The 25,835-nt window shown below is 48.8% G+C and overlaps 1 protein-coding gene across 9 annotated transcripts; it reads right to left on the bottom strand.

Moving 5' to 3' along the window:
* Positions 1–282: 282 nt before the first annotated feature.
* Positions 283–25,371, bottom strand: LOC311162220 (bombesin receptor-activated protein C6orf89 homolog). Of its 9 annotated transcripts, none has more exons than XR_014616696.1 (11): positions 25,314–25,371; positions 21,805–22,012; positions 20,277–20,442; positions 8,758–8,912; positions 8,321–8,442; positions 7,144–7,270; positions 6,338–6,461; positions 5,719–5,969; positions 1,867–3,618; positions 1,112–1,298; positions 283–489 (listed from the first exon to the last, which is right to left on the bottom strand). XR_014616696.1 is itself a non-coding variant. In XM_084220448.1 (8 exons), exons 2-8 carry the CDS (start codon positions 21,991–21,993, stop codon positions 5,884–5,886), a joined length of 969 nt encoding a protein of 322 aa, XP_084076574.1. In that variant the 5' UTR covers positions 21,994–22,012; positions 25,314–25,371; the 3' UTR covers positions 1,652–5,883. The 9 variants fall into 9 exon arrangements, 1 of the variants encoding a protein (XP_084076574.1); XR_014616697.1 differs by having other exon boundaries at positions 1,867–5,607; XR_014616698.1 differs by having other exon boundaries at positions 1,867–1,990; positions 3,573–5,969.
* Between the last annotated feature and the right edge of the window lie 464 nt (positions 25,372–25,835).

Below are 25,835 nucleotides of genomic sequence, written 5' to 3' on the forward strand. Positions count from 1 at the left end.
ACACTGATCTTGAGTTTGGATGCTTGAATATTGACCAGCTTTCTTGGGCCCCCATCCCTTCTAGAACCCTATTCCATGGGATTCCTCTAAGTAGGTCTTTGGAAAGGTTGAATTGTGTCTCTGGAAAATCAGGGTTCTAGCCCTGCTACTGCTTTGCTTCCCACACAGGATCCTGAGTCTCACCACAACATGGGTCACCACAGGCAAGGCTTTCCCCCACCTTCCCATCCTCAACCAGTCCCTCCTGGTTTGGCAGTACAAAACAGAAACACACCTCTCCTCCTTGGCTCCTCCACTACTTGTATCAAGAAGTTATTTTCAATGATCTGCAGGAACTTCCTGGACTTCCAGCCTGTGCAGGGCTATGTTATCTCTCCAACAAATATCAGGATGGTTGAAGCTCCCCAGGAGAATCAGGACCTCTGACCATGAGGCTACTTCCAGCTGCCCAGAGAAAACCTCATCAGCTTCCTCCTTCTCACAGGTGCCCTGTAGTAAATACCCACCACAGTGTCACCCAAATCTGTAACAACAATCCCACAGCAATTAACAAAGCCCTATTTTCACAGAGGTCCTCCCCTATCCCTGGAATGCAGGGTTAGAAATATGTTAGAAACAAAGGCAGCAAGATGCAATTGCTGAGAGCAGTTTGCAGCACAGCAACTCCCCAGCCAGAGCCAGAGCCCACCTCGGGTCTCTGATGGGGGGACAGCATTTGGCAGCTGAGGAACAGTCCCTGGGCTGCCCAGCCTGCTGGGAACAGGGGCAAGCTGAGCCTTGGTGCCTCCTCCCTGAACCATCAGGACAGGGGGGAGCAGGAGAGGAAGAACAGGGTACAGAGCTGAGATGGCCCCAAACAGGAGAGCTGGGAGTCTGTGGCTGCCCTCAGGGCTGGCTGGAACAAGCAAACCGTGGCTCTGCGGGGACAGGGTATGTGGAATGCTCATCAAGGAACAGCCCGTCCCCCACCCCAGGGAGCAGCAGCCACTGCATGGGGACAGGGACAGGAGCCACACACCAACACCTGACAGGCTCTGCTCTGCCTGCTGGCTCCAGAGAGGCCCCACTCTGCAGCACAGAAGTGACCAAGCCTGGGCTTCTACTGACTCACGTCCCGAGGGTCTCCAGCGGGGCTGGCCGGTGTCTGACAGGCTCCTGCACTGCTCTGGGAGTAACAGGATCTCTCTCTTTTCTCCCCACTCGCCCGGATTTATGAGCTCTGGAGGAGTTTATCGTCTTCCACGCCTCAAAGTTTGGCTACAATCAACTGAATTATGAAGGAAAGATGGAGATTGTTGCTGGGAAGAAAAGAAAGGAGGGACAGGCAGAGCTGTTGCATCAACTTTGTTCAGGAAATCAGGCTAAAACCCACAGAACATTTCTCAAACTGCTCCTTTTTCACAGTGTTTCTTATGATATTTTCCTAACAAATTGTTCTGACTTTTCATTTAAAATTACACTTCCCTTAGAAAAAGTGTACCAAAAAAGGTTAAATAACCCCTCAATAGCTGACATGCAACATGAGAATAAAAATCAGGAAAAGGGAAAAGGGTCATTAACACTTGTATTTAATTGCAAAAATTAAAAACTTTTTTATTCTTCTTACATACAAATTTCATTTATTTACATACTTTACAGGCTTTTCCCAAGTATTTACAAAGTTTGCAATATATTAAATTAGAACCATCCATAAAATTCTGCATTAAGTGCATATTCACATTCTTTTTTTTTAAATCCATCACTAAGTTTAGTGTTCAGCATTGAAACAGTCTTTATGCATATATAGCTTTACTTCCCAGCACCTCTGAGCCTTTAGAATGTGGCTTCCCACCCCAAGACAAGGAGATAATGCTAAAAATAAATCACCTGCCATTTGTTTGAATCTCCAAAGCAAAGGGAAGTCCAGCATCTCCCTTGTCTAACTCAGCAGGACACTAAATCTGCCCTTTACAAGGAGGAGGTTCCTGAAGAAGAGGATATCGAGTTCTACCTATAAAATTTACCAAGAGGAGAAAGTTTGGTTTGCAGGAAGCAAAAACTCTTTGTGTACCCACCAAAATGGCCTCACCCCAGGAAATGTTCAATTCTCTTGGGGGCCGTGGGGCTGAACTGGGATTGGGGTGTGTGGAAACTTCCCTCCTGGAGGGAGGGAACGAGAGGCTTTCAAGGCAGAAGCATCCCCTTTTCTGAGACACTGGGGTTCATAGAGCTCACATCTCTACCATGAGATGCTCTCCTGCTCCCCACCTCCTCCTCCTGCTGCTGCTGGAGCCCAGGAGGCCATGAAGGAAGGGAGGTGCTTTGATCCAGCCCAGACAAACCAGCTTCTCCTCCAGAACATTGCAAAAACAGGCCTGGTGGGAGAAGCTGCAGTCTGGAGACTCATGGGGAATCTGACTCAAAGCTCTCCAGGGCCTTGCAAAGAGACTCCTCAGGGGAATCAATGTGTGCAATAACAGTGGGCAGGGAAAAAAATGAAAAGGAACAAAGAAAGCAAAAAAAAAGAATCAATAGAAACTGCCAGGTTGGCTCCCGTGGTGGCCACTGATTTCCTGGTACTGAAGTAAATCATAATAATCTTTTCTCCTCCTTTCAGTTACCCTGAGTTCAGGACTGACTGACAGCACTGGTCAGTGACCCCTGCTTTGGGGAGCAGCTTTAAACCACGATCCTCCTGCCCAGCTGATGGGGACAGCCCACCCTTGCAGCCTGGCAAGTGCAGAGGTGACCCCTCCTCTGGGCACGTGGGTAGTACCGATTTCTGGTGTGATTTCAGAGCAGCTTTGCAGCCTTTGGGATGTGGGGTGAGGAGGAATCCAGCTCACAGGCAATGAGCTCTGAAGCACACAAAGGGATTTTAAAATGTATTAACTGGGAACTTGTGTGAGCTGGGTAGAGGGGGAGTGGGAGATTGTCCAAACCAGCACAGAGAGTGCAAAAGGGGAACTGAGGTGAGGGATACCATGGTGAGACACCCTCTCTGTGACTCATGTGATCATGGCTGTGAAACCCCAATAGCTGCAGGAACAGCCCTGTTCCACCTCAGCAGGCCACTAGGACCACCAGCCTCTTTAGGGAAGTCCTGCAGCCTTTCCAGGGACTCTGTGAAGCTGGAGCTCTGGATGTGGAAGTTGACCAGGGCTTAATTGCAGTAAAGGTATCAAAACCTCCCTTTGGCCATCCCAGTTCTGCCATTGTGGCCTCACCTCCAGGTTTCCCACCGTGGCTCCTTGCCTGCCCTGGGATGTGGAAGGTGTGAGCACCACTCCTCTGGCAGCTGGAGACAGAAGCTGCTCTGGAAGCTGTGCTGCAGACTGGAGCTCTGCACTTCGGCCAAAATTGACTCTTTATCAGCAGGAGAACTGTCCTCCTGTTTTAGTTTAGCAGCTAATTCCTTACAGCCTTTGGAAGAGGAAGAGAAAATATACCGGAGAGCTTAAAAACAAATGATGTAAGCTCCGAAGGGAGCGAGGCTGGGACATAAGCAATGTATCGCTGAGACAGAGCTGGAAACTTATGCAGAGCCCATAAAGTGCACTTGGAAGGCTGCTCTGCAAACAGGCCAGACTCACCAGCTCCTGTCCAACCAGCTGCAACTCTTCGAGGAAGGCTGCAACTCTTCGAGGAAGGGAGAAGCACTACGTGAGAACATTTCTGCTAAACAGGCACAAACCTGCCCCTTCCTCCCCCTCCTCCCCCCAGTCCAAACAGCAACTGTAAATAGATCCATTTTCTCTGCTTCTTCCTGAAAGAGCCAGACAGCCACAATGGCTTAAGTGTGACTCTCAAAATCCAGGCATTTCACAGACACTTGGGAATTGTCTCCGCAGCTCTTTTACAAGTTACAGTCAAGGACACTTAGCAGTGACAGTGTCACCCAATCTCAGCAAGAATGGCTCCAGCAGCATCTTTGAGCAAATGCTTTACAAAAATGGGTCAGATACAAAAGCAGTAAGAGGTGAAGTAACCTGGTCAGCCTTTGAATTTGATTTGAGAAGCTGCCATAGTGTAAATAGCAACAGTCACTAATGGGGCCCTAATTCTGCCATCACTCAACTCCCAAATTTCCATTAACTAAGACCCAGGCTTTAAGAGGAGGGAGAGGGGTGGTGTGTGTGTGTGTCTTGGCATGTACAAGATTGAGTGTAGTGTCATGAGTGTGAAATACACTCCAAGCAGTGAGAACACTAATGGAAGTTCTATTAGTCCAATTCCCTCTAATACTCGGTAACAAATGATCTTAGTCCTTTTCTATCCTGAGAGAGTCAGACTCTCCCCTTTTGGTTCTACTAGATCTGGTGTGTGTCCAGCACCAAGGGCCATGCACAGACTGACACAGGTGCTGGGCTTGTTCTCATTGTTTTGACAGGAGAAAAACAAGGGTTATGCATAGAAATGTTTGTAGTGTCAAGGCCTCAGACTAAATTCTTTGGAGCAGGAACTGTCCTCTGCCTTATTCTTGTACAGGAGCCAGAAGTGGCCATCCCACTTGGCAGCTTTTGTCAGCTCCTAATCAGATTAGCACAATGTTTGCTCCCATTCTCCTCAAAAACAAAGGCTGGACAGACATTTTCCCAATCTGTCATTTTACATGTACCTAAAATATTTACAGAGAAAAAGGCTCTTGCTCCTGAGAACAGAGTTAACTCGCTGTCAACCAAAACCCCTCCCAATTCTGTATTAACAAGTGTGAGAGTATGTCCTGAACTCCAGCCCTGGCCCATGAGTTCAGCCTGACACATCTGTAAATGATCTTCAGCAGTGGGATCAGACCCAAAGGATCAGACTTGGAAGGGACCGGAGCATCCGCAGTCTGCAAACCCCGAACCCGAGCCTCTCTCAGGGCACTGGAGACAGCACTGCTCCAGCAGCAGGAAACACGCAAAGGCAGCTTGGAAAGGACCCAGGAAAAACCAACGTTCATTCTGAAGACAGAGTTCCAGGTCTGGAAGGAGTCAATGCAAAAATATGCCAGGGAGGAGGGAGGTTTCAGGTGCTCCCAGAGGTACCGTGGGCTGGGAATGCAGGCAGTGCCTCCAAAAACAAGGAGCAGCTGAGAATGGCTGTGCAGCCCTTGGTGTCTGAGGTGAAAGCTGGACAGAGCTGCTGTCTCCCAGCCACAGCTCCATCCAGAACTCCTGCACTGCCAGCACCTCTAAGATGTGTGTCAGTGTTTTTGCAGGAAAGGAAGTGGAGGTGAAGAAAAGCACAATTACCATTTGACTCACTCACAACCTGCTGACAGAGAGCTGCAGAAGGGTGATCACAACACAGAGAGGCCTGAAGGGAATCTTTTGGTACAAGAAGGATGCAATGGGTGAGAGTTTCTGCCCTCAGGCTCAAGGCTCTCCCCAGCCTGGGAGCAGGAGCCAAGGTCAGCTCTGCAGGGCTCGGACGTGAGGGAGAGCTGGGACACATCACCAATTCATTCATTCCCTTTATAGAACTGGCCTGACTACACAGGCTCAAAGCTTCCTCCTCAGGAGGAATGTACACAGAAATGTCACACACCCCATCCACTCCCAAACCCCCCAGGAAGTTTCAGAAGTGCCATAATCCACAAAGAACATAAGGTGAATCTCATCCTGAGAAATCCATCTGCTGCTCCTGGAAAAAAAACCCTTTGCTGCAAACCCAGGGCTTACCTGAGGGGACAGGGAGGGTCATAAATAGCTTGAGCTTCTCCCAAAATACATTTGAGGAAAGGCAAAGGATTACCTCAAGGGTCAGGAAAATAGTCCTTTTTAAACACTGTAAACATGCAGGGTGGCAAAGCTGCCTGCCCCAGTTGCCCCAGCTTGCTCCTCTCGAGCCGTTGCCTTGGCTTCAAAGCTGAAAGTCTTCTTGTCCTGGGAACAGCTCTGTTTTCCCACCCCAGCATCCTTAGCTGGCAGCTCCATCACAAATCACAGCTGGCTCTGTCCCTCTGGCCATGAAGCTCATTGTCCAGTGATCTGTGTTGGCATAACCTTGGGAAGAGGCAATGGAGAGGCCCTGTTAGATGAGCCCATCCTTAATGAGTGCTCCCATTTCCCACAAAGGGATGTGGTCATGCTGGAGCTCTTTGGAAAGACAATTCCCTCAGTGGGCACTGGGTTTGTAACACCCATTGTGTAGCCACACTGCTCAGCTTTGAGCATCTCCAGTGTTGGAGTTCCAGGCCACAAACTCCCAGTGCAGGAGGATCACTCCCTCTGCTGTGACAAGCAGGCACACACCAGTCTGGAAGTGACAATGGCACAAACCACCATCCCAGGTGTCAGACAGAAAAGACCCAGCTGGAAGCAATCTCCTGATTCCACTCCCAGTCCCTGCAAGCCACAGCTCTGGTACTCACCCAAATCCCCAGCTTCCAGCTCCACTTTGAACACCTCACAGTGTCCTCTGCACTTGTCCAGGGGTGCAACAGTCAGGGTGAGCTGCCCACTCCCAACAGCGAAGAGGCTGTGCAGGCTGTAGCTCTAGGACAGGAGGAAAGGATTTCAAAAGCCTGGCCAGCTTTCCTTGGCTCTGTCTGCCCAAAGCAGGGACAAGTCACTGCCCTGCAGGCAGGTGAGACACAGCAAATGACATGTTTGCTGCTCCACCAGTTACCAGTGGAGCACAGAATCTTAGCTGAGGTCAGCTGCATGCAAGGGTTCTCCTCTCCTCCAAGGCAAGGCAGGGCCTGCACATCCCCACAACTCAGGAAAACACAGAGGAGGAGATCAGGCCAGAAGCCTGAAGTGTCTCAGAATGAGTGAGTTTCACTGCCAGGAACAGTTCCTAAAATGCAGCTCTTAAAACAATTCTGCCCAACTGTGCACAGAAAGACCTCACCCAGCTATAGAGCAAGGCTGAATGGAGCAGGCAAGGGGTGCTGGAACAAGATGGTCCTTAAAGTCCCTCTGTTTTTGTGACATCTCCAGCTCCAAGGGAGATGGGCACAGGGTATCTCCTGCCCCAAACTAGACACAAGTGCTGGGAGACACAGACACCTTGAGATGCCACTTTACACAGGGATGTACAGAACTGAGACAACCCCAAAAGCTCCTTTTGAGGACTGTATCAGCTAAAATTATCCTGAAAATCCCACAAAAACTCAGAGCTGCTGGGGGACAACTCATGGACAGCAAGAGAATGCCTTTGGAATTAATTTCTCACCTTATTCCCCAAATCTGGGTGGCGGATGAGGAAGCAGCTCTCCAGGGACACTGTCTTGGGGAAGGACAGCAAAGAGGAAGCAGGGAAAAATTCCTGGAGAATCCGGGATCTATTCACAGACTTGTTCCTAAACAAACCAGCCCATATTAAAGAATCATCATACAATGATAATGTTTGCATGTAAAAGCTACTTTCCAGATAAAATTCTTGCCAAACATTCATGCTTGATAAAAAACATGACAAACTAGCCCTGGGATCAGGACCAAAATTCAACCTCAGCCTCTAAATCTGCTCCTTCCCACTCTTCTCTGGGCTCCTGCACCAGGACCATGTAAAGAGGGAGCAAACAGATCCTTATGGATCCCTGAACTTCATTTCCCTCCCCTTTTCCCTTAAAATGATCCAAGTCATTGACCAGATCCATTAATTACCAAAGATCCAGAGAGGTGGCATCATACACAACCATAACTGAACCCCCATGGCAAGGGAGGGGGGATCCAAGGCTATTCTCTAGGCCAGGAAATGTAACTAGAAAAGGCCAGGTGGGCCTTGTTATCTTTACATCCTTGTCTAGGGGACTGACATGATTAATTCTTCTGTACCCTGACCATCCCTCTGCCAGTGCTGGCTCTGAGACCTCAGAGAGCTCTGAGTTGTTCACACATCCTGCTCACATTAAAGGCTTTGGCCTTGATGGGACAAACAGCTTTTGGTTAACAGGGGCAGGATTAGAGTTGGCTGTATTTCTCCACAAGACCAAACACAAACTGCAGGATTTGACTTTTCATTACTTCTCAGTGTTTGCAGAAGTCATAGCATCTCTTCTCAGTCAGCACCAGTGGTGGAGGATTTCCACTGGGCAGACACAGGTGATAGAAATGTGAACCAGTTGCCTCAGGTGATCAGATCACAGCCCAGATGATTTACAGCCTGGAGAACAGGACCAGGTAGTCCTGCAATAACTGGAGACCAAGCACCAGCTCTCAATTTTTAGTGCAGAAGTCTTGTCCTTAGAACAAATCAGTGCCAGCAAGCAGAAGCAGCCTGTAACCCACTCCTGTACACCCTCTCTCCAGTTGAACTGCAACTTGCAGGCACTGGTGGTTCACTGGTGGCAGAGCCTGAGCACCCCTACAGAAAAGATGTGTCCATCCATCACATGTTTTGTCTGACTCACCAGGGAAAGAAAAATGGGCAGCTCCACAATTCAGCTGAATTTTCTTCTATTATAACCTCTGCCAGATCTGGATCCTGGGACTGAAAATGCTTCAGTTCTTCATAGGAGAGATGCTGCCCTGTCTTAAAGAACATGAAACAAAGATAAAAGCTGTGCCCACAGGCTTGCCCCCTGCTCCCACTTCCCTCCCACTAGAAAACATCCAAGAGCAACACCCACGTGGGTTGCTAAGTGTCCAAATACAAGATCATTAGTCAGAGGAACAATGCAGGGAGCTCCCTCCTCCCACATCTTTACACTGGGGTGAAATGTCTTCTCAGACACATGCCCTGAATGAGCAGTTTGAGTTCATGGGTGAAAATACTGGGCAGGGGTTTTGGGCTTGTGCTGTTCAAGAGTTTGGACTCATCACCCAGCCTCCCAAATCCCTGCATTACCTTGATTAGAAAAGGCTGATGCCTCTGGAGCTTTTCTGATAGCTCTCTGAAGTCTGTCACTATGTGAAGGCTTTTCACAGCAGAACAGACTGTGCAGTTTGCAGGAAGTGCAGAAGTGTTCTGTCTGCAACCTGCTGCCCACCAGTCCTGGCATTCTGGGGAAGAAACAAGGGAAACCTCTTTAGTAAGACCAAAAATGGAATGGAAAGGAGACAAATTCAATTACAAACTCATTATCCCTAACACGAAACACTGAGATTTCTTATAGTTTCTGATGGCTGTAACTCAAAAAGAAGCAGCTTCACCAGGCAGGGAACTGGAGGGAATGTTTCCAGCACATTTTGGAGATAGAGCTGAAGGTTGTGAGCAATGGGAGAGCTCATGGAAATTCCACTTCTCTGTACATGAGGAGAACAGGCTCAGCTACCCTTCCATGAGCAACAGAGGGATGGCAACCATCATATCTAGTGTAATTAAACTGAAACAACTCCATAAGCAAACGAGCAACCCAAAGGTGTTATCAAGGAGGTAACACCCAGTAAACCAAAAATAGATCCAGGGTGGAAAGAGTAACTCCCACATGGTTAGCACTGGTGTCATGAACCCAGGACATACCTGAAATCATCACCATCCCCTTTACCACTGTGTTAATTTAGAAATTTGTCCCAGGCAATGGTTTCCCAATCTCTGATGTGCAGAAGATGCTGGGAAATGTCAGATTTCACCAAGACATGCTGCTGCTGTGTTCATTCATCCCATGCACTGACTTGAAGATGAAACTGGGAGAAAAGTCCCAGCACGAGCAACCCCTGGACCACAGCCACATTCATTTTAAATTCCAAAAATTGTTGTTACACCACAATCAGCTGAACTGGCCTGCAATGAACACTGCATATGTTTACATCTTCAAAAATTTTGTTTTTACATGAAAACACATCTTGATGCCTATATCTGGCCTCACTCCTCCAATTAACAGCCCTCCCAAAAAACATTCCCTCCCTGTTGCAGCAGGGAATGAGCAGGACAATGCTGAACACCCCATGCATTTCTATGTAGGATGTGCAGAGCAGCCACCACACTGAAAGGGTGTGGCTCTAATTTGCAGAACCACGCAAAGATCAAATTCCAACTCCTGGCCCTGCACAGAGACATCCTAAACTCCCACCCTGTGTCTGAGAAAGTTGTCCAAGCACTCCTGGAGCTCCAGCAGCCTCAGGGTTGTGCCCATTCCCTGGGGAACCTGTTCAGTGCCCAGCACCCTCTGGGGTAAGAACCCTTCCCTGATATCCAGTCTAAACACCCTGAACACAAATTTTTTTATCTGGAGAAACAGCAGCAGGTTGTGAGAAATGGGAGAGCTTAATGGAAATTCCACTTCAAACACAGATTTTATGGCAGTGACAGCCCTGGTTCTGCAGCCTTAATCCAATGGGAGAGGCCCAACTTGGGCAGTGGCAGCAAACCCATCCCAGGCCTGATCTGTCAGGGTGGGTCAGGAAAAGCCCAAGGCCTGGGAAACATCTCACGTGAAATATCCAGGGATCTGTCCTCACCAACAGGCCCACCCTGCCAGCACATGTCAAAACAGCTCCAAAGTCTCCTGGACATTGCTGCAGGCAAACTTGGAAAAATGGAGGGGATGGCAAAGGGAGAAAGAAGAGTGAAGTCTGGCTGAAAAATCAAGTTGGGAAACAAGGATGCACAGCAGCTTTTTGGAGGAATAAAGACCATGCACAAACTGCTTGTCACTGTCAATGCAATTTCCAGCCACACTCATGTTCCTGCACAGGGCTAAGAAGGGATGAACAGCACTTCATAGGGAAGCTCTTGTTTTGTTTTCCCTTCTGACATCTGCAACAGCCCACGAGGAATGCTACAAAGGATTTATGTTCATTGGGACATAACAGCAAGGAGAAGACGGATTCATTTTGCTTCTTTCTTGTAGAGTATTTCCAACTCCCAAATGCTGCATTTCCCACCCTACTGCTGGGATATGCACTGAAAGGGATGAGGATATAATTCCTAGTTTTTCTGGAAGACACATCTACACTGCTTTCAGGGAAAGGGGAAAAAAGGCAAAACAAAGTGTAAAATCCTTCTTGCAAGCAGAAGTCCCAGTCCCATGAGAAACTGCTCCAATGTACTTTCCCTCCCTGCTCACAAGAGAAAAAAGAAAATCTTTGTTCCACTGCCTGTAGAAAGCTTCAGTTTTACAACAACAAAAAAACTCAACTCACAAAAAACAGCTGGTCAGTGACAGGAAACAAAAGGCTGAAAGATCTCACCAGAGAAAGGGCAGTCGCTGTGAAGAGAACACGAAAACATCTCTATGGTCTGTCATCAGATGGGGCGTAGCAAGGCTGTAATTTCTCTCTGGGCAAAACTCAGAAACCTCATCCCTAAGCATTAAGCACAGTTGTCCCCAAATTCTCCCTCTGGGCTCAGGGCAGTACCCCACGGAACAGGATGCTAATCAGCTTGACAGTACAGAGCTTGATTCCTCTTTTGAGCCAGGCTGGGATATTTGCATTCTCAATTGCTCGATTCAGGAGGTGATTTCTTTTCCCCATGAATAACCAGAGCAGAGCACTGACTGAGATGCATTTCAAATGCTGCAAGTGGGGTTGTGGGATTTTTTTTTTCCCCTAGTAATTAATCTTTTAGATTTATTGTGGAGGGTGTTAGTCTGTGCACCAGCATGTGTGTGACTGGCATGACAAGTACGGGCAGCGCCTGCCCTTCCCAGGGAGGGCGGGAGGAGAGATGGTGCACAGAGGAGCCAACTGCCACTGGGGACCAGGGCAGGATTTTACCCAGGATGCTGATTTTGTCTCCTTACCCTCCCTGAATTCCTTTTACATATCACCCTGCCTGCCCAGACACCCTGGGGATTGCTCCGGTGGAGGTCTGCGCGCACACACGGCTGCTCAGGGATGCAAATGGAAGATGCTCTTTTCATCCCAGCACAGCCCTCACACCACGGTCCCATCCACTCCCATCCACACGCTGAAGTGCTGGGCGTGGGCAATTATCCCTGAGGAGCTGGAGTGCAGGAGAGCAGCTGGAGCAGTGACACATCTCACAATCTATTACAGGACAGAAGTGTGGCCAACTTCTCTCTGCTTTCTCACCCCTTCTTGAGGGGCAGCCTTCAGTTTGTTCAACAGAACTTCAGTTCCCCGTTGGCCATAACCACCTCATGTTTCTTTTTATGTGTTATTATTTCTCGAGAACAAGAGCTGCCTTCTCCCCTGTGTCAAGAGAGCTCTTAGCAGAGCCAGGGCTGGGATTTTCAGCTGCTAACACAGCACAGACCAAGAGATAACAATCTTCCCTTAAAACACATCTATGATTAATACTACAAGGAGTTTATGACTCTACTTTCCACTATGCAGAAAAATAATTTTCAAGTCACCCTCAATTTAAAATGAGTACCCCGCCCTTCTTGGCTGTTTTCACAGAGGATCTCCCAAATTTTTGGCTGCCCACAGCACTAGAAAGGGGTGTGTGTGCACAGCCCCAGAGATGCTGGGTGTGGATGATCAGATTGTAAACTCAAGGCTCCTGAGAAGAGCTGGCCCTGCTTCTGCCTGTTGCAGCAAAGCAAATTAACTCATGGAAATTTGACCACATGGATGTGAGAGCAGGAACTCAACAAGCCCTGCTCTCTTTAGGGACCATACAGAGGGTACAGGACCAATCTGCCAGTGCAGAAGGTTCAAAGGGAAGCCTCTAACAGGGGGAACTTTTGTTCCTGCATGATACAGAACCAAGGGCTGCTCCTGACCCTAACCAAGTGTTCAAAACACAAAACCTCCTGCTTGTAGCACTGCAGGTGCTGAGGCAGTTTGCTGACTCCCCACCAAGCTGCTTTGCTCCCTAGCACTCTGGGCTGCAAGGCTGTAGCAATCTCCACCAGGCAAGTGCCAGCCAGGTCTGCACAGGCCAAGTCTGGTCCCAGGGAAGATCCCCCAGGACTTCACAGCCCCCCAGGGAGGGGCTGTTGCTGCCATCCCCCACAGGGAGTGAAAGGAAGCTCCCCAGAGGACTGGCTGATGTACTGAGGAGCTGCACAACCTGCAAATGCTGGCTCCAAATCCCAGATCCCTCTTTCTGAGGATGAGACTATTCCCCAGACCAACCACATACTTCACTGGGGCCAATCCTTGGAATATTCAAGCAAGCATAAGATGAAATCCTTGGAATATTCAAGCAACTTCAGCAAGAATTGGATGAACTCAGGGCTCCCAAGCATGGCTGTGCACTGAATATTCCCCAGACATTTCTCTGTCCTTTCTTGTAGGTCTTGGTGTTTCATTAAAAGGGGATTCTGCCCCTCTGCCCTGCTCAGGTGAGACCCCACCTGCAGAGCTGCCTCCACTCTGGGATCCAAACATAAGAAGAATGTGGAGCTGGAGTGAGTCCCAAGGAAGCCACAGAAATGCTCCAAGGGCTGGAGCCCCTCTGCTCTGGAACCAGGCTGGGAGAGCTGGGGTTGTTCATCTGGAGAGGAAAAGGCTCTGGGGAGACCTTGGCTCCCCTTCCAGTGCCTAAAGGAGATCCCAGAGAGCTGGAGAGGGATCTGGGACAAGGTCTGGAGTGTCAGGATGAGGGGGGATGGCTTCCACTGCCAGAGAGCAGGGATAGATGGGATGCTGGAAAGAAATTCTTTCCTGTGAGGGTGGGGAGGCCCTGGCACAGGCTGCCCAGGGAAGCTGTGGCTGCCCCATCTCTGGAAGTGCCCAAGGCCAGGCTTGAAGGGGCTTGGAATAACCTGGGATAGTGGAACAATTTAGGCATCAATTCATGACCACAATCTATAACACAGGTAAATCTCATCATTCTGACTTTACAGATCTAGGAATTCCAAGCTCTGTAGTTACCAGTGGCACAGTTTGGAAGAGGCATTTGAAGCACTTTGTTGCACAAGCAATGTTTCCATCTTGCTGCAAATTCTTCACTAGGCTAAAAATTAATTTGATCATTTATAATGTCATGTCAAAGTCAGGCTAAACTGATGGGCTCTTAAGTAAGTCAGGCAGGAAACAAGGATTATTAATTACAGCCTGCAAGTCCTGATTAAGGACTGCATCACAGTGGGGCTTTAAATATATACTACAAAGAGTGTCCCTGCTCAGCACAAGATCCTCACCCCTCCCTCATATTGAACTTTTATTGTAGCTCTGGGTATACTGAATATATTTATGCCACAAGTACCTCCCAGTTTGATTCAAAGCATTTTTAGGAACAGCAAGGAACAAAATAACGACTACAAAAAGCCCCATCAAGAACCCCTTTATTGTTGTTCTGGGTAGAAGTCAACAGCTTGAAGAACTACTCGTTCATCTCACTAATGGGTAACGGCTGCTCCACCAGCACAGGGATCATTAGTCAACCCTGAGCAAAGCATGAAAATGATTTTGATCCAACCAGACATTGTGAAATCAAGTCTGCTGAGCCGAGCCCAAGAGGAATTCACAGTCCACTGGGGCAAAAGAGCATTATTTCCAGGAGAAATCTGCACCTACCAGTCTCAAGAATGGAAGGCAGGGGCCAAGCTGTCAGGAAAGCATCCACAGTCCACTCCAGCTGCACCTCTGCTTACCTGCCCCAGCCACAGCTTGTGCTGCATGAGCAATCTGCCTCAGAGGAACAGCTTTGGAAACAAATCCCTCCCAGCTGCTGTCACCTGCCTGATGGTGGCCTCAGCCTGTAAAAGGTTTGACATATCTGTGTGACAAGTGCACAGAGGGCTCTGCCAGGCTGCTAAATGCCTCTGCAAGAGGCCACCTATGGCAAACATCCCAGGGAAGCAAACCCAAAGTAAGGATTCACTCTGCAAATGAGGAAACAAGAAACTTTGGAGGCTTCACAATATAGAAGTAATAGTATTTAGTGTTCCACAGCACCACAATGGTTTGGGGTTAGTTTACTGCCAGCAAACCCAAATAAACAGCTCACTGGCTGAACCAAGGCCAAAGTAACAGAGTATGAACAGCTTGGCACCACCCTGCCCTGCAAAGTCAGCCGTTTTTTTCCCCTTTGAACGAGCCAACACATGTCTGCTGGTTGCTTTCAGGTTATATCATAAAAGGGTTGTTTACATACACAAAAGATCAGATAAACTGGCAGCTGTGCAGTGATGGGAGGGAGCCCTGCACATGCTGTGACCCACAACCACCTCCAAATGCTTCAGCCCCCAAAGCGGGTGCATGAAATCACACACAAAAACAAGAGCAAAAACCAGCTCAACTTTGCTGAGGAAAAAAAAATAACATCCTTTGAGAGCAAGAGGAGAAGAAACAAGCTAGAAATCAGAGACTGCCTTACCTCCCAAGCAGCCTTATTGCTCAACCCTTCATTCAGAGCAGGCCCATGCTCCTTGGGCTCAGCAAAGGGTCAGACAGAGCATGGGCTGCAAAGCCCATGGGGAAAGGCTGGATGAACACCTGGGTGCTCAGCTCACAGGGAAAGGCTGGATGAACACCTGGGTGCTCAGCTCACAGGGAAAGGCAGGATGAACACCTGGGTGCCCAGGCTGTTCTCAAGAAGCAGCAAGTCTCCGTGCAAGGCAGGCATGCTGGATGCTCCTCTTCTGCACAAAGCTGTGCCAAGGATAAAAGCTCTCCAAGGCTGGAGTGAGAGAAGTGTTTTGCCTGCAAAGGGTTAAGATCAGGGAAGAGACAGGGGCTGGCCAAGTGCCAAGGCAAGCCTCCAGCTACACCCAAGGTGGGCCAGCCAAGAGGCAGAGGCTGCTGCCCTCCCCCAGTAACCAGCTGCTGCCCTCCCCCAGTAACCCAGCCTGCTGTGACCCATCCCCACAAATAGCTCTGACACCCAGCAGGCTTTAGTAACACAGTGACAGGCCATTTACAAGGTGTTGCTAAACACTGCTCCTCCAGCTGGGCTCCTTTCTCTACAATAATTACACATAAAGCCCTAAACATGATTTTAGCCCTATTGGTCTAGGCAAAAAGGGGTATTTAACACTTCTTCTCCAAGCTGGGGATAGCTTGCACAGGATCTCTTTTCCAGCACTGAGATCCATGTGTGCTTTTGTCTGATTTTAGGTGTGCTGAGCAGTTACTGACCCAGCTGATTCTGGGCTGTCCAGGATGAGTGTGACCAGGACCAAGTGTTATTATTAAAAGTAAACTTGGATTTTCCTTGAAGTCATTAGAACCCCTGCTACCAGTACAACATGCAAATTGTCACGTTGGGCCACAGCCTGTTTCCCACTGACAGACCTGCTCTACTGAGGTTTTTGAGCTGCAAGGACTGAACTTACCATGGGCAGACACATGAGTTAATGTGAGAGCAACTTAATGGTCTGCTCATCACATCACTGCATGGCTGGCAGGGAACAGCTACCAACCAGCCAACATCAAAAATCATATTTAGATATTAACAAAGCTGTAGGGATGACACAGTTGTGAAGGAAAGAGAAATCAGGTAGAGTGACCACCAGGGTGGTTTTAAAATTTCTGTTAAAAGAATAGAAAACCCTTTTTCATTTGGCTTTACTGCAGAGAGCTCATGTATCCCTTATGCTTTCTAATGCTTGCAGGGAAGAGAGGAGCACTTGTACCCCTATTTTGCACCAGAGAACTGAAACACAGAGGGAATTGTCCTTCCCAGCCTGTGTGAGAAATTAATCCAGAATGCACAGGTCCTACATTTCCCTGGAATAGCATTAGATAGCCATGAGTTAACCCATGTGCCCACCAAAATACACCAGGTGGACAGCAGGTAGACCCAGAGGTCTGACAGCCCACTGCCATTTATAACCTCTCTGGGTTTACAAATGAAGGGCTGATGTGCCAAGAGCTGCAGGCCCAGAGCAGCCAATGTGACCCAGCAACAGGGCTTTCACAAGCTCTGCATAAACACCAGCTCAGGAAGAGCAAATGCAAACCACATTTCCACAGACCTTTTCCCCAACCACAGGGACCTTGCCCTGGGAAAACAGCTGGAAGAGAGGCACAGACCCAAGGGTCAAAGAGTCAGCTATCAAGGAACAAAGGGTGGGAACATAGGATTTAATATGGGAATTGATCTGGGGAAAAAAGTCAGCAAGAGAAGAGAGCACAGAGACAGGCAAAAAGGAAATTTACTTTGGACTCAATCCTATAAACAATGCAAGAGAGTTTTGTGGATGCTGCTCCTCACCTCGGCTGCTCAAAGGTCCACCCACAGCCACTGACAGACAGGCAGCCCTTGTCACCCACAGCACAGCTCTTGGGTGGAAGGCATAAGGATGGAGGGCAGGTCACCATCAGCAGGAGGGAGGGGAGAGCACATCCTGCACCTCTGCACCTCCCAAAGCCTCACCACCACTCTGACTGGAGCTCTTGCCTCTCAGGGGAAACCCAGCAACTGAGCTGCCCTTGTTCTGCAACACAAACCTGGCTGCTCAGCCCACACCTCCCAGCAGAGCGGGCTCCAACCTCAACCCTAGAAAGCTTCCTCAACAGGAACAGAACCTCAACAACCTCAACAGGAAAGCTGCCCCAAAGCTCAGGAGGGACAGCACAGCCCAGGCTGCCCCTGCCTGCCCAGGCACAGAGGAAGGAGCCAGACCACCCGTGTTCATGGCAGGGTAATGTGTGCCAGCACAGCCTCCAGCTGACAACAGGTGGTTTCCAACAGGAACAGCCCAAGCTGGCTTTGAACTGGTGCCCAAGCACAGAAAGCTCCAAGCTCCATCCTCAGCCCCCTCAGAATTTTCTTCCCAGAAGCTACGTAGGGAAAGGAAGAGGAGTCTGTATGTCAAGTCCCTTCATTAGTGGTTTTCTCTGCTGCTCAGGCACAGTGCAAACATCTCCCTTCTAGAGACAGGAGACTCAGAGGGGGATCTCATTAAGGCATATAAATATCTCCAAGGGATGCCAAGAGGATGTGCCAGACTTTTCCACGGTGCCCAACAACATGTTTTAGCCACAAACTAAAACACAGGAAGTTCCACCCCAACCTGAGGAAGAACTTGTTTCCATGGAGGGGGGGCAGAGCACTGGAAGAGCTGCCAGGGAGGTCATGTCCCCCCCTCTGTACCCATTCCAAACCCACCTGTGCCAGGTGACCCTGCCTTGGCAATGGGGTTGGACTGGGTGACCTGCAAAGGTCCCTCCCAACCCAAACTATTCTGGCATTCTTTGATCAGAGAACACCAGACCTGCCTGCAAGACCTCCTTGACTTAAACTCTCATCAATAAAGAAGACACAAAATGCAGCTTTATCCCTTCCCTTCATCAGACCACAAGGCCAAAATTAGGGGCAAAACAATACAACAAACACAAAGTAGGGCTGAAAGGGCTTGGGAGAGCAGTCAGCCCCAAGCCATGGAACTCCCTTTCCAGATCCCTGCTGGATGGCTTCACCAGTGTCCTCTGGGCAGCAAGCTGATGGTGACACCAGTGTCACTGGGACAGTGTCGGTGGCTGCAGCTGCCTGCTGGGAAGTCAGGACATGAGGGATTCCCACAGGAACGCAGCCAAGGTTCAGGCTGGGTGCTGCACTCTCCCATTTAAATAGCCAGGGTCTTGTCCAGGATCAAAGTCACTCCAGCTAAGCCCAAGTCAATCTGTTAATTGGGACATGCTGTGGCTTCCACCACAACCAAATTCTGTGAAAAAGAGAGCAGGAATTGCCTCTCCCCTCTCCTCTTTTCCCCGGAACTGGATTGCTGCCCACCCTATTGCTCATCACTTCTGCAGACTTACAGGACTCATGGAGGCATGAGGGATTTTATGTGCATTTAAATAACAACATTGCATTCTTCCTCTCCATCCATCCTTCCCTTTTCCCCTGTTCCTCTGGATGTTTCCCCATCTCCTCATCATGCAGCTGTTTTTTCCAAAGGTAGGCCAGAACTGCTCCTGCTCTTATTTATCTTTACAAGGAGATCCCCATGGTTTCAGGCAGCCCTTGTCCTACAAACTTGAGCTGTGCCAAGGAAACCTCCCTGGGTTCTTCTCATCCAAAGGGACCCTGTAGTAGCTGAAGGAAGAACTTTCTGGACAAAATCTGACTGAACAAACACAATAGAACCATGGAATTTTGTGGGTTGGAAGGGACCTTAAAATTCACCTTGCTTCACCCCATGGGCAGGGACACCTTCCACTATCCCAGGCTTCTCCAAGCCCTGTCCATCCTGGTCTTGAAAGCTTCCAGAGATGGGGCAGCCACAGCTTCTCTGAGCAACCTGTGCCAGGACGTCCCCACCCTCACAGGGAAGAATTTCTTCTTAATGTCCAACCTGTCTTCATATTTAGGCCATTTCCCCTTGTCCTGTCATGCCTGGCCTTTGTGAAAAGTGAAATGAGCATTAAAATTCCCATTGGATTCCATCTCAATACAGGAGCAGGGGGGTGTTCACCCATGGAAAAGCTGGAATGCAGTAGATAAGCAGGCTCCTAATGTCAAGTGCTTATCAGAGCCATCTTCTCACCTTTGTTTTTCACTCCCAGAGATATCCCAATCCATAAGGAATAAGAGGAACAATGGGGGATACCCTGCCCCACCCATACAAATTGGAATCAGCAGAAATCCCATGTCAGCAAGAGGGAGGGAGAGAATGCAGAATGGTGCTGGCATTTCAGGGAGCCCTTTTTAGCTCTGGCAGGAAGGTCAGAGCCAACACAGACAACTCCAACACAATGAGGTGCCCAAGCTAAATATAAATATGACAAGGGCATGACTACAGGAGTTTGTTTTTACAGTGAGCCACCAGACCATCAACATTGTGCCACATCCCTGCTCAAAATAATTCACAGCTTTATCATCACTGACAGTCTTTGTGTTCCAGCAGAGGCAGAGCACAGGCTTGTACCCACCTGCCAGGCTAAGTCAGTGAAATGATTAACCAAGAATGAGAAATAGCCAAACTTTTCCATTTCTATTGTGCCATTCTAGGAAAATCTAGGATGTTGCTCTCCTGTGATGGGATAACCTCACAGGGAACTCTTATCTGACTTCCTCACACACACACACATTGCCCTTAACGTCACGTAAACATGACAGCACTCAATCCCCCAGGCCTTTCCCAATATGCCACTTGGCAAAAACTCCTTTTCCTTAAACCAGGCCACAAGTTGAGGTTTTTACATTTTGCTCACAGATATCAAGATTTGGTTGAGAAACTGGTTTTGCCTTACTCAGAAAAAACAAGAAAAGGTGACATTTCCCTAGCAGAGCTATCTCAGTTCTGGTTCTCAGAAGTGCAAAGATTTCTAGAGAAAAGGGAACTCTTGTGGAAAAAAGACCCGAAGTGTTAAAAGCAAGAAAAAGAGAATGTGCAAGAACAAAATTATCAAGTTAGAGATAAAATATGCTTCAGTCCCAGTGAAGCTAGAACTCAGGATGCTATTTTTAAGTACAGTGGTAGGAAAAGAGAAAACCATGATGCCAAGCCAGCAACACATTTGTGGTGCCCTGGAGACGGGTGAGTGACTCTCGTGGCTGGTATTTAAGTTGGTATTTCTTGCTAGGCTTATGTTAAAGCAGGGAAAACATTTCCTTACTCTCCAACATGTACTTCTTGGCAATGGGCAGGGACAGCAGCCGGATGTGCCCGACGAGGGAGCCCCAGGCCTGGGCTCTGGAGAGTGGTGCTTCGGGTGGCAGCGGGTTGTAGGGCTGGATCACCAAGTAAACAGTCAGCAACACCAAGCCCAGGGTGAGCAGTCCCTGCAAGGGAAAACAGGCACAGAGTTAATCACACTGCAGGCAGCTGAGGTGTCCTCACACCAGGACACACCTTCTGCTGGTATCAAAGGGCTGTGGCTGTGCACCACGGTATGAACACCCTTTATATTTTTGCTGTGTCTGCTCGTTCAGCTGCAATGCTATTTATGTACACAGAGTTGTCAGCCAGTTTTATTATTAGGGCTGTCCACAGATGAAATTAAGCAGCCTTCAAACCCAAGCCACACAAACAGCTTTGTTCCTGTATTTTAGCACTGCAAATAATCCAGCATGAGATCAATCAGGATTATCTACAGATAGTTCCTTTTCCTCCCTACCTAATCAAATAAAAGCTTGCACTCCTGCCATGCCTCTTACACAAGGAAAACCCTGTGGCTTCTGCAAACATCCGTCAAGCCTCAAAATACTTTGGCAGAGTTGGCACCAGCTCCCTCCTCCATACCAGAATCCCAAATAAGCCTTAAAGAGATGACATGACGCATTTCTCCCCCTGGCCAAAGTCAAACTGAATCAACAGCAAAAACAAGAACAGAAGCTGAAAGTTCAAATTTGCAGTTTCCTGTTCTCCTGCCTCATTTTACAGCTTTTTATAGGACACGAGGAAGAGAGCTTGAATTTTTTTTCCAAATAAAATCTATTGCAATGGATTTGTAGAGATGACACTAAAGTATTACTGAATATTATGTCAGTGGGAAGCTTTTCAGACTTGAAGCAAACATCTGGTCTAGTGGAAGGTGTTCTGCCCATGGAAGGGACTTGGAACTGGATGATCTTCAAGTTTTCTTCCAACCCAAACCAGTCCGGGATTGAATGGTCTCAAACCTACCTAACAATAGCATCCTTTCACCCACTTTGCAAAAGTCTTTACAGAAGCTTTTCATTAAGGCTTTTAAAACATTTTTCTACCATCAAGTACGATGATAATAGCTTTATTTCATAGACCAGAAGGAGAATAAAGACATGTAGAAGTTTGTGGCAGGGTCAGAAAGAGAGCCATGTTCACTTCATGACTCAGCCCTGAACTTTCCTTCCTCACATTTCCATTCAGGATGCCAACACTAGGAATCTTATTCTGAAAAATCAATCCAAATCTCATTATTTAATAATTTATGGGACAGGAAGATGTGGAAAATGTAAATTCACAGCACACATGAGCAATTCCAAATCTTGGGCAGCTGTTCTCAAAGCAGCTCATGGCATGAAGGAAGGAAGCTACACTTCACAGATTTTTAAATAAAGATCTTGCAAAATTCATCAAGAAAATGCAATGGGAAATAAAAAGCTCAGGTGCCAAGGAGAACCCTGACCCTCAAATGTTGTGTTCATGCACAAAAGTCATCTTACCTTGTAGAGAGCCACTAAGACCGGGTACCGTGGAGGGCCCCTCTGGGGTTCATTTCTTTCCAAGAGCTGCTTGATGAACTTCTCAATGGCTTTTTCTGACATGCCACACTGGTGGCCAGTCTGCCTCACCAGATCAATGGTCTCAGAGAGCTTGTCATAGATGCTGAGCTCGTTGGCTGAAAGCTCCATGGCCTCTGAGGAGAAATCCCTGAGGAGAGATGGGGTGTGTTAACAGGAATCAAGTGCAGCCACACAACCCAACAGCAATCCCAGGAATGTGGCAGTGCCCAGGAAAGAAGGAAGGTTCCTCTGGAGCAAACCTGCTCCCAGCCAACAGCACAACACTGAGCTGCACTCCTAATAGTCTCTGCTGCTTCAGGATCTCCCACCGACTCAAAGAAGCCGTGAAATTTCCTGACAAGAGCAGAACCGGCCGAGATTCGCAGCTTATGTAAATGAACAAAGCTTCCCAGAAATCCATGAAACTCCATTTATTCATCTCCTCCAAATGAATCCATCCCATAAAGCAATTGCTCACCGAGTACAAAAGCCAACAATACAAAGCTGATCATCACACGCAGCAGCCCTGCTAAGCCCTCCCGCGCTACAATTTCAGTCGCTTATTTTAACCCAGATTTGTTTTCATTAAATCCCCCGTCAGCAGTGGGACAGGACAGAGAAACAAGCAGAATGTGTCGGGCAAAGTTCGGCAGTTTACAATTTGTTTAAATTTTCGCAACTTAATGTCAAAGCCAACTGATTATTGAGTAACAGCACTGCCCTGCAGGCAACAAAGCCCCCACCTTCCTCTCCAAGTTTGCCTGCAGGTCAGAGATGCCACAGAACTAAATATCCCAGCAAGAACTGCATTGTGCAGGGTGACAAAATGGCATTTGACAGCAAATTATTTCTCACTTATAAGAACACACCCACGAGAGATCAACATTAAGTTGCAAAAAAAAAAAAGTATATTCCTCTACCACTTCCACTCTGCCACAAAGGCCTCTTTGAGAGCAGCTGATGAGCTCAAGAAAAGATGTAAAGAAATTGCTGGATAAGGTACAAGCTGCCAATGTGAGAATCACACTGTAAAAATTTTTCCCATTGCCTGGGAAAAACACTGGCCCTGCCTGGGGGAAAAGCAGAATCTGCAGAGTTTTGCTTTGCCTCTTGTTTCTGATGTGGGTAACACTAACCTGATCAAACTGGGCCAGCTGGGAGAGAGTTGAGCAATGCTCTGCCCTGAGAGCGCAGCTCGAGGATCCTCACATAAAAACACAAGAAGCACCATGAATAATCACAGCTGAAAACTGAAATCACGCCCCTGTCCCCATTTTGCTCCGCAGTTTCCTGGCCCCAGGAAGCAGCTCATGAATCCATTTCACCAATTCATCACTTTGCTCCCCAAATTCTGTCCCTGCACTGTGAGAACTGTAACTCCTCACAGGGCTCTGCACACAGCTCCCAGCACAGACTGACCAGCCCTGAGTAACAAACCACCTACACTCAGATTTGCTCAGCTGTAATTTGTTCTGGCTGCTCCCACGGCACAAATCAGCCATAACTCTGTGTATGGACAGAACTAGAGACATGATAAAGCTCAGATTTGAACTCTGATTTGCCTTTAAAGAACTGGCTGACAGCTCTCTCCCCCCAAACCACCTACAAGTCACAACTCAAGCAAAGGTGATGTTAATATCTTCTTTTTAATGCAACACTGGGATGTATTTTCAAAAACTCCCAGATTTCACAACTTCAGTGATTGCTCTTCTCCCCACAAGATTCCCCCCTGTTCTGCACTTGCACACTTGTTTATGTGGTCACATGGAGCATCAGATCAGGAAAATTAGCTGGCAGAAAAATAACCCAAATTTGTTTGGTCAGCAGCTGCCTAAGCATTCAACTCCAGCAGTTAATGTCAGATGTTATATTAACATCAGTGTCAAATTTCTAGCCACAGAAACACCAAAAAAAAAGGTAAAAATGCCAAATCAAAACCCAACTCTGAGAACATACTGCACTGCATTACCAGGTTAATTAGCTCCTGGCCCTCTTCTACCAACATTCCCTGCATTCCATGCAAATATTTGTCCCAGATCTTGCCACCTGAGCAGCCCCATGGGCAAGCAAAGCAGGCTGGGTCTATAATATTTCATATTAACCTCTCCAAGACCAGGAGGGTTTTTTTTCATCTGTAAAGCACCTGCCATACACGTGACAATAAAAAAAAGCCATTGCTTTACTAACTCTCTCATTCATGCAATACCCTGATTCATGGAACAAGCAGGAGCCAGCACATCTGCAGGATATTAAAGGCCTTTTTTTTTCCCCCTCTAGCTTTTCTGGTTACTCCAGTTACCTGGACACCATAAGTGGCATGCTAAGTGGTCTAAAAGATTATCTAGGGTCCTCTGGTTCCCGAGTGCCAAAGCTTTCCCCCCCTGAAGCTGTCCCGTGCAGAATTCCAGCAGATTCAACAAGCTTCTCCTGCTTGCAAGATCTGCCTGGAACCACTTATAACAAACATCCCTACAGAAATGTTGTCAAATACTGTGGTTTCCCCTTTTCCAAAAAACAGAAAAATCCTGCTAAAATACAACACTGAGCTATATCCCAGTTCCCACCCCTCTCTATTCACATTCCACTCTGAGCAAACACCTTTGTTTGTAGACAGCCCCTGTAAATCACAGACACTGAAAACCCAATCCAGCTCCTTGACAAATTCAAGAGTAACTCAATCCTCCAGCTAAGAAATAAGGCATTATGCTCCCACATTGCTTGGAGAACAGATGAGGCCTTAAAAAACAAATAACAACCCATTATTTCCCTTCCTATCCCTACAAAATAATAACAACAGGCTACTGTACCCCCTTTGCCACAGCACACACTGAGCAGGGCTCATCCCTTGCAAACCCCTTAGAGAGAGGCTTTTGAAGGAGGAACCCATATGTTATTCTGGTTTTTTATGAACTCAGCAGCCCGGGAGGAATCAGCAGCTCTCTCCATGAACAGAAACAGTGATGGCACTTGGCTGGCAGGGTTTGCACCCCGGCGCCCAGTTCTGCCCACAGGCCCCAGCGTGGTTAGTCCAAGGCTTTACAAGGTAAATATTTAGACAGAAACGGTGCTGGAGGAGTCTTTAAAAGGGAAAGCTCGCTCGCCTTGCGGGTGAACCTACAGCGATGTACATATATATAGATATAGATATAAAAATATATTCCCATCTGCTTGATGCCGCCTCTCTCGCCCTGCCAGGGGATCCCTGCCTTGCGCTGGAACCCCTCCGGAGGGACCCTGACCCGGCCACAGCCCCACGGCCTCGCCCGTGTTCCTCTGAGGCAGAGGAGCCCCAGCCAGGGGATATTCTTACAAATCAATCAATAAACTAAGCAGGACACCCCCCACCCCCGGCTCCGGCCTCCACAAGCCGGGGACCCCCCCGGCCGAGCCCGCCGTGAGAGGCCGCGATCCGAGCCCCCCGCGACCCCCGCCCGCGCCCGCGGCCTCACCCCGCTCGCGTCCCGCCCGGCGGCTCCTCCCGCTCCGGCTGCGGCCCCGCCCGCCCCGCTCCGCTCCGGCACGGCCCCGGCCCCGGCCCCGGCCACGGCTCCTCCCGCGGCGGGGCGGGCGCTGCCCCAGCCCCGCTTCCGGCTTCCGGCACGGCCCGGGGCCTGCACGCCGCCCGGGGATCGCCACACTGCCCGGGGAACCGGCACGGCCCGGGGAACCGACACTGCCCGGGGAACCGGCACGGCCCGGGGAACCGGAACGGCCCGGGGATCGCCACACTGCCCGGGGATCGCCGCACTGCCCGGGGAACCGGCACGGCCCGGGGATCGCCACACTGCCCGGGGAACCGGCACGGCCCGGGGATCACCACACTGCCCAGGGAACCGGCACGGCCCGGGGATCGCCACACTGCCCGGGGAACCGGCACGGCCTGGGGATCACCACACTGCCCGGGGATCGCCACACTGCCCGGGGATCGCCACACTGCCCGGGGATCACCACACTGCCCGGGGAGCCAACAC

The sequence above is a fragment of the Fringilla coelebs genome (assembly GCF_963513975.1).
Source record: "Fringilla coelebs genome assembly, chromosome: 23".
NCBI classification, from domain to species: Eukaryota; Metazoa; Chordata; class Aves; order Passeriformes; family Fringillidae; genus Fringilla; species Fringilla coelebs.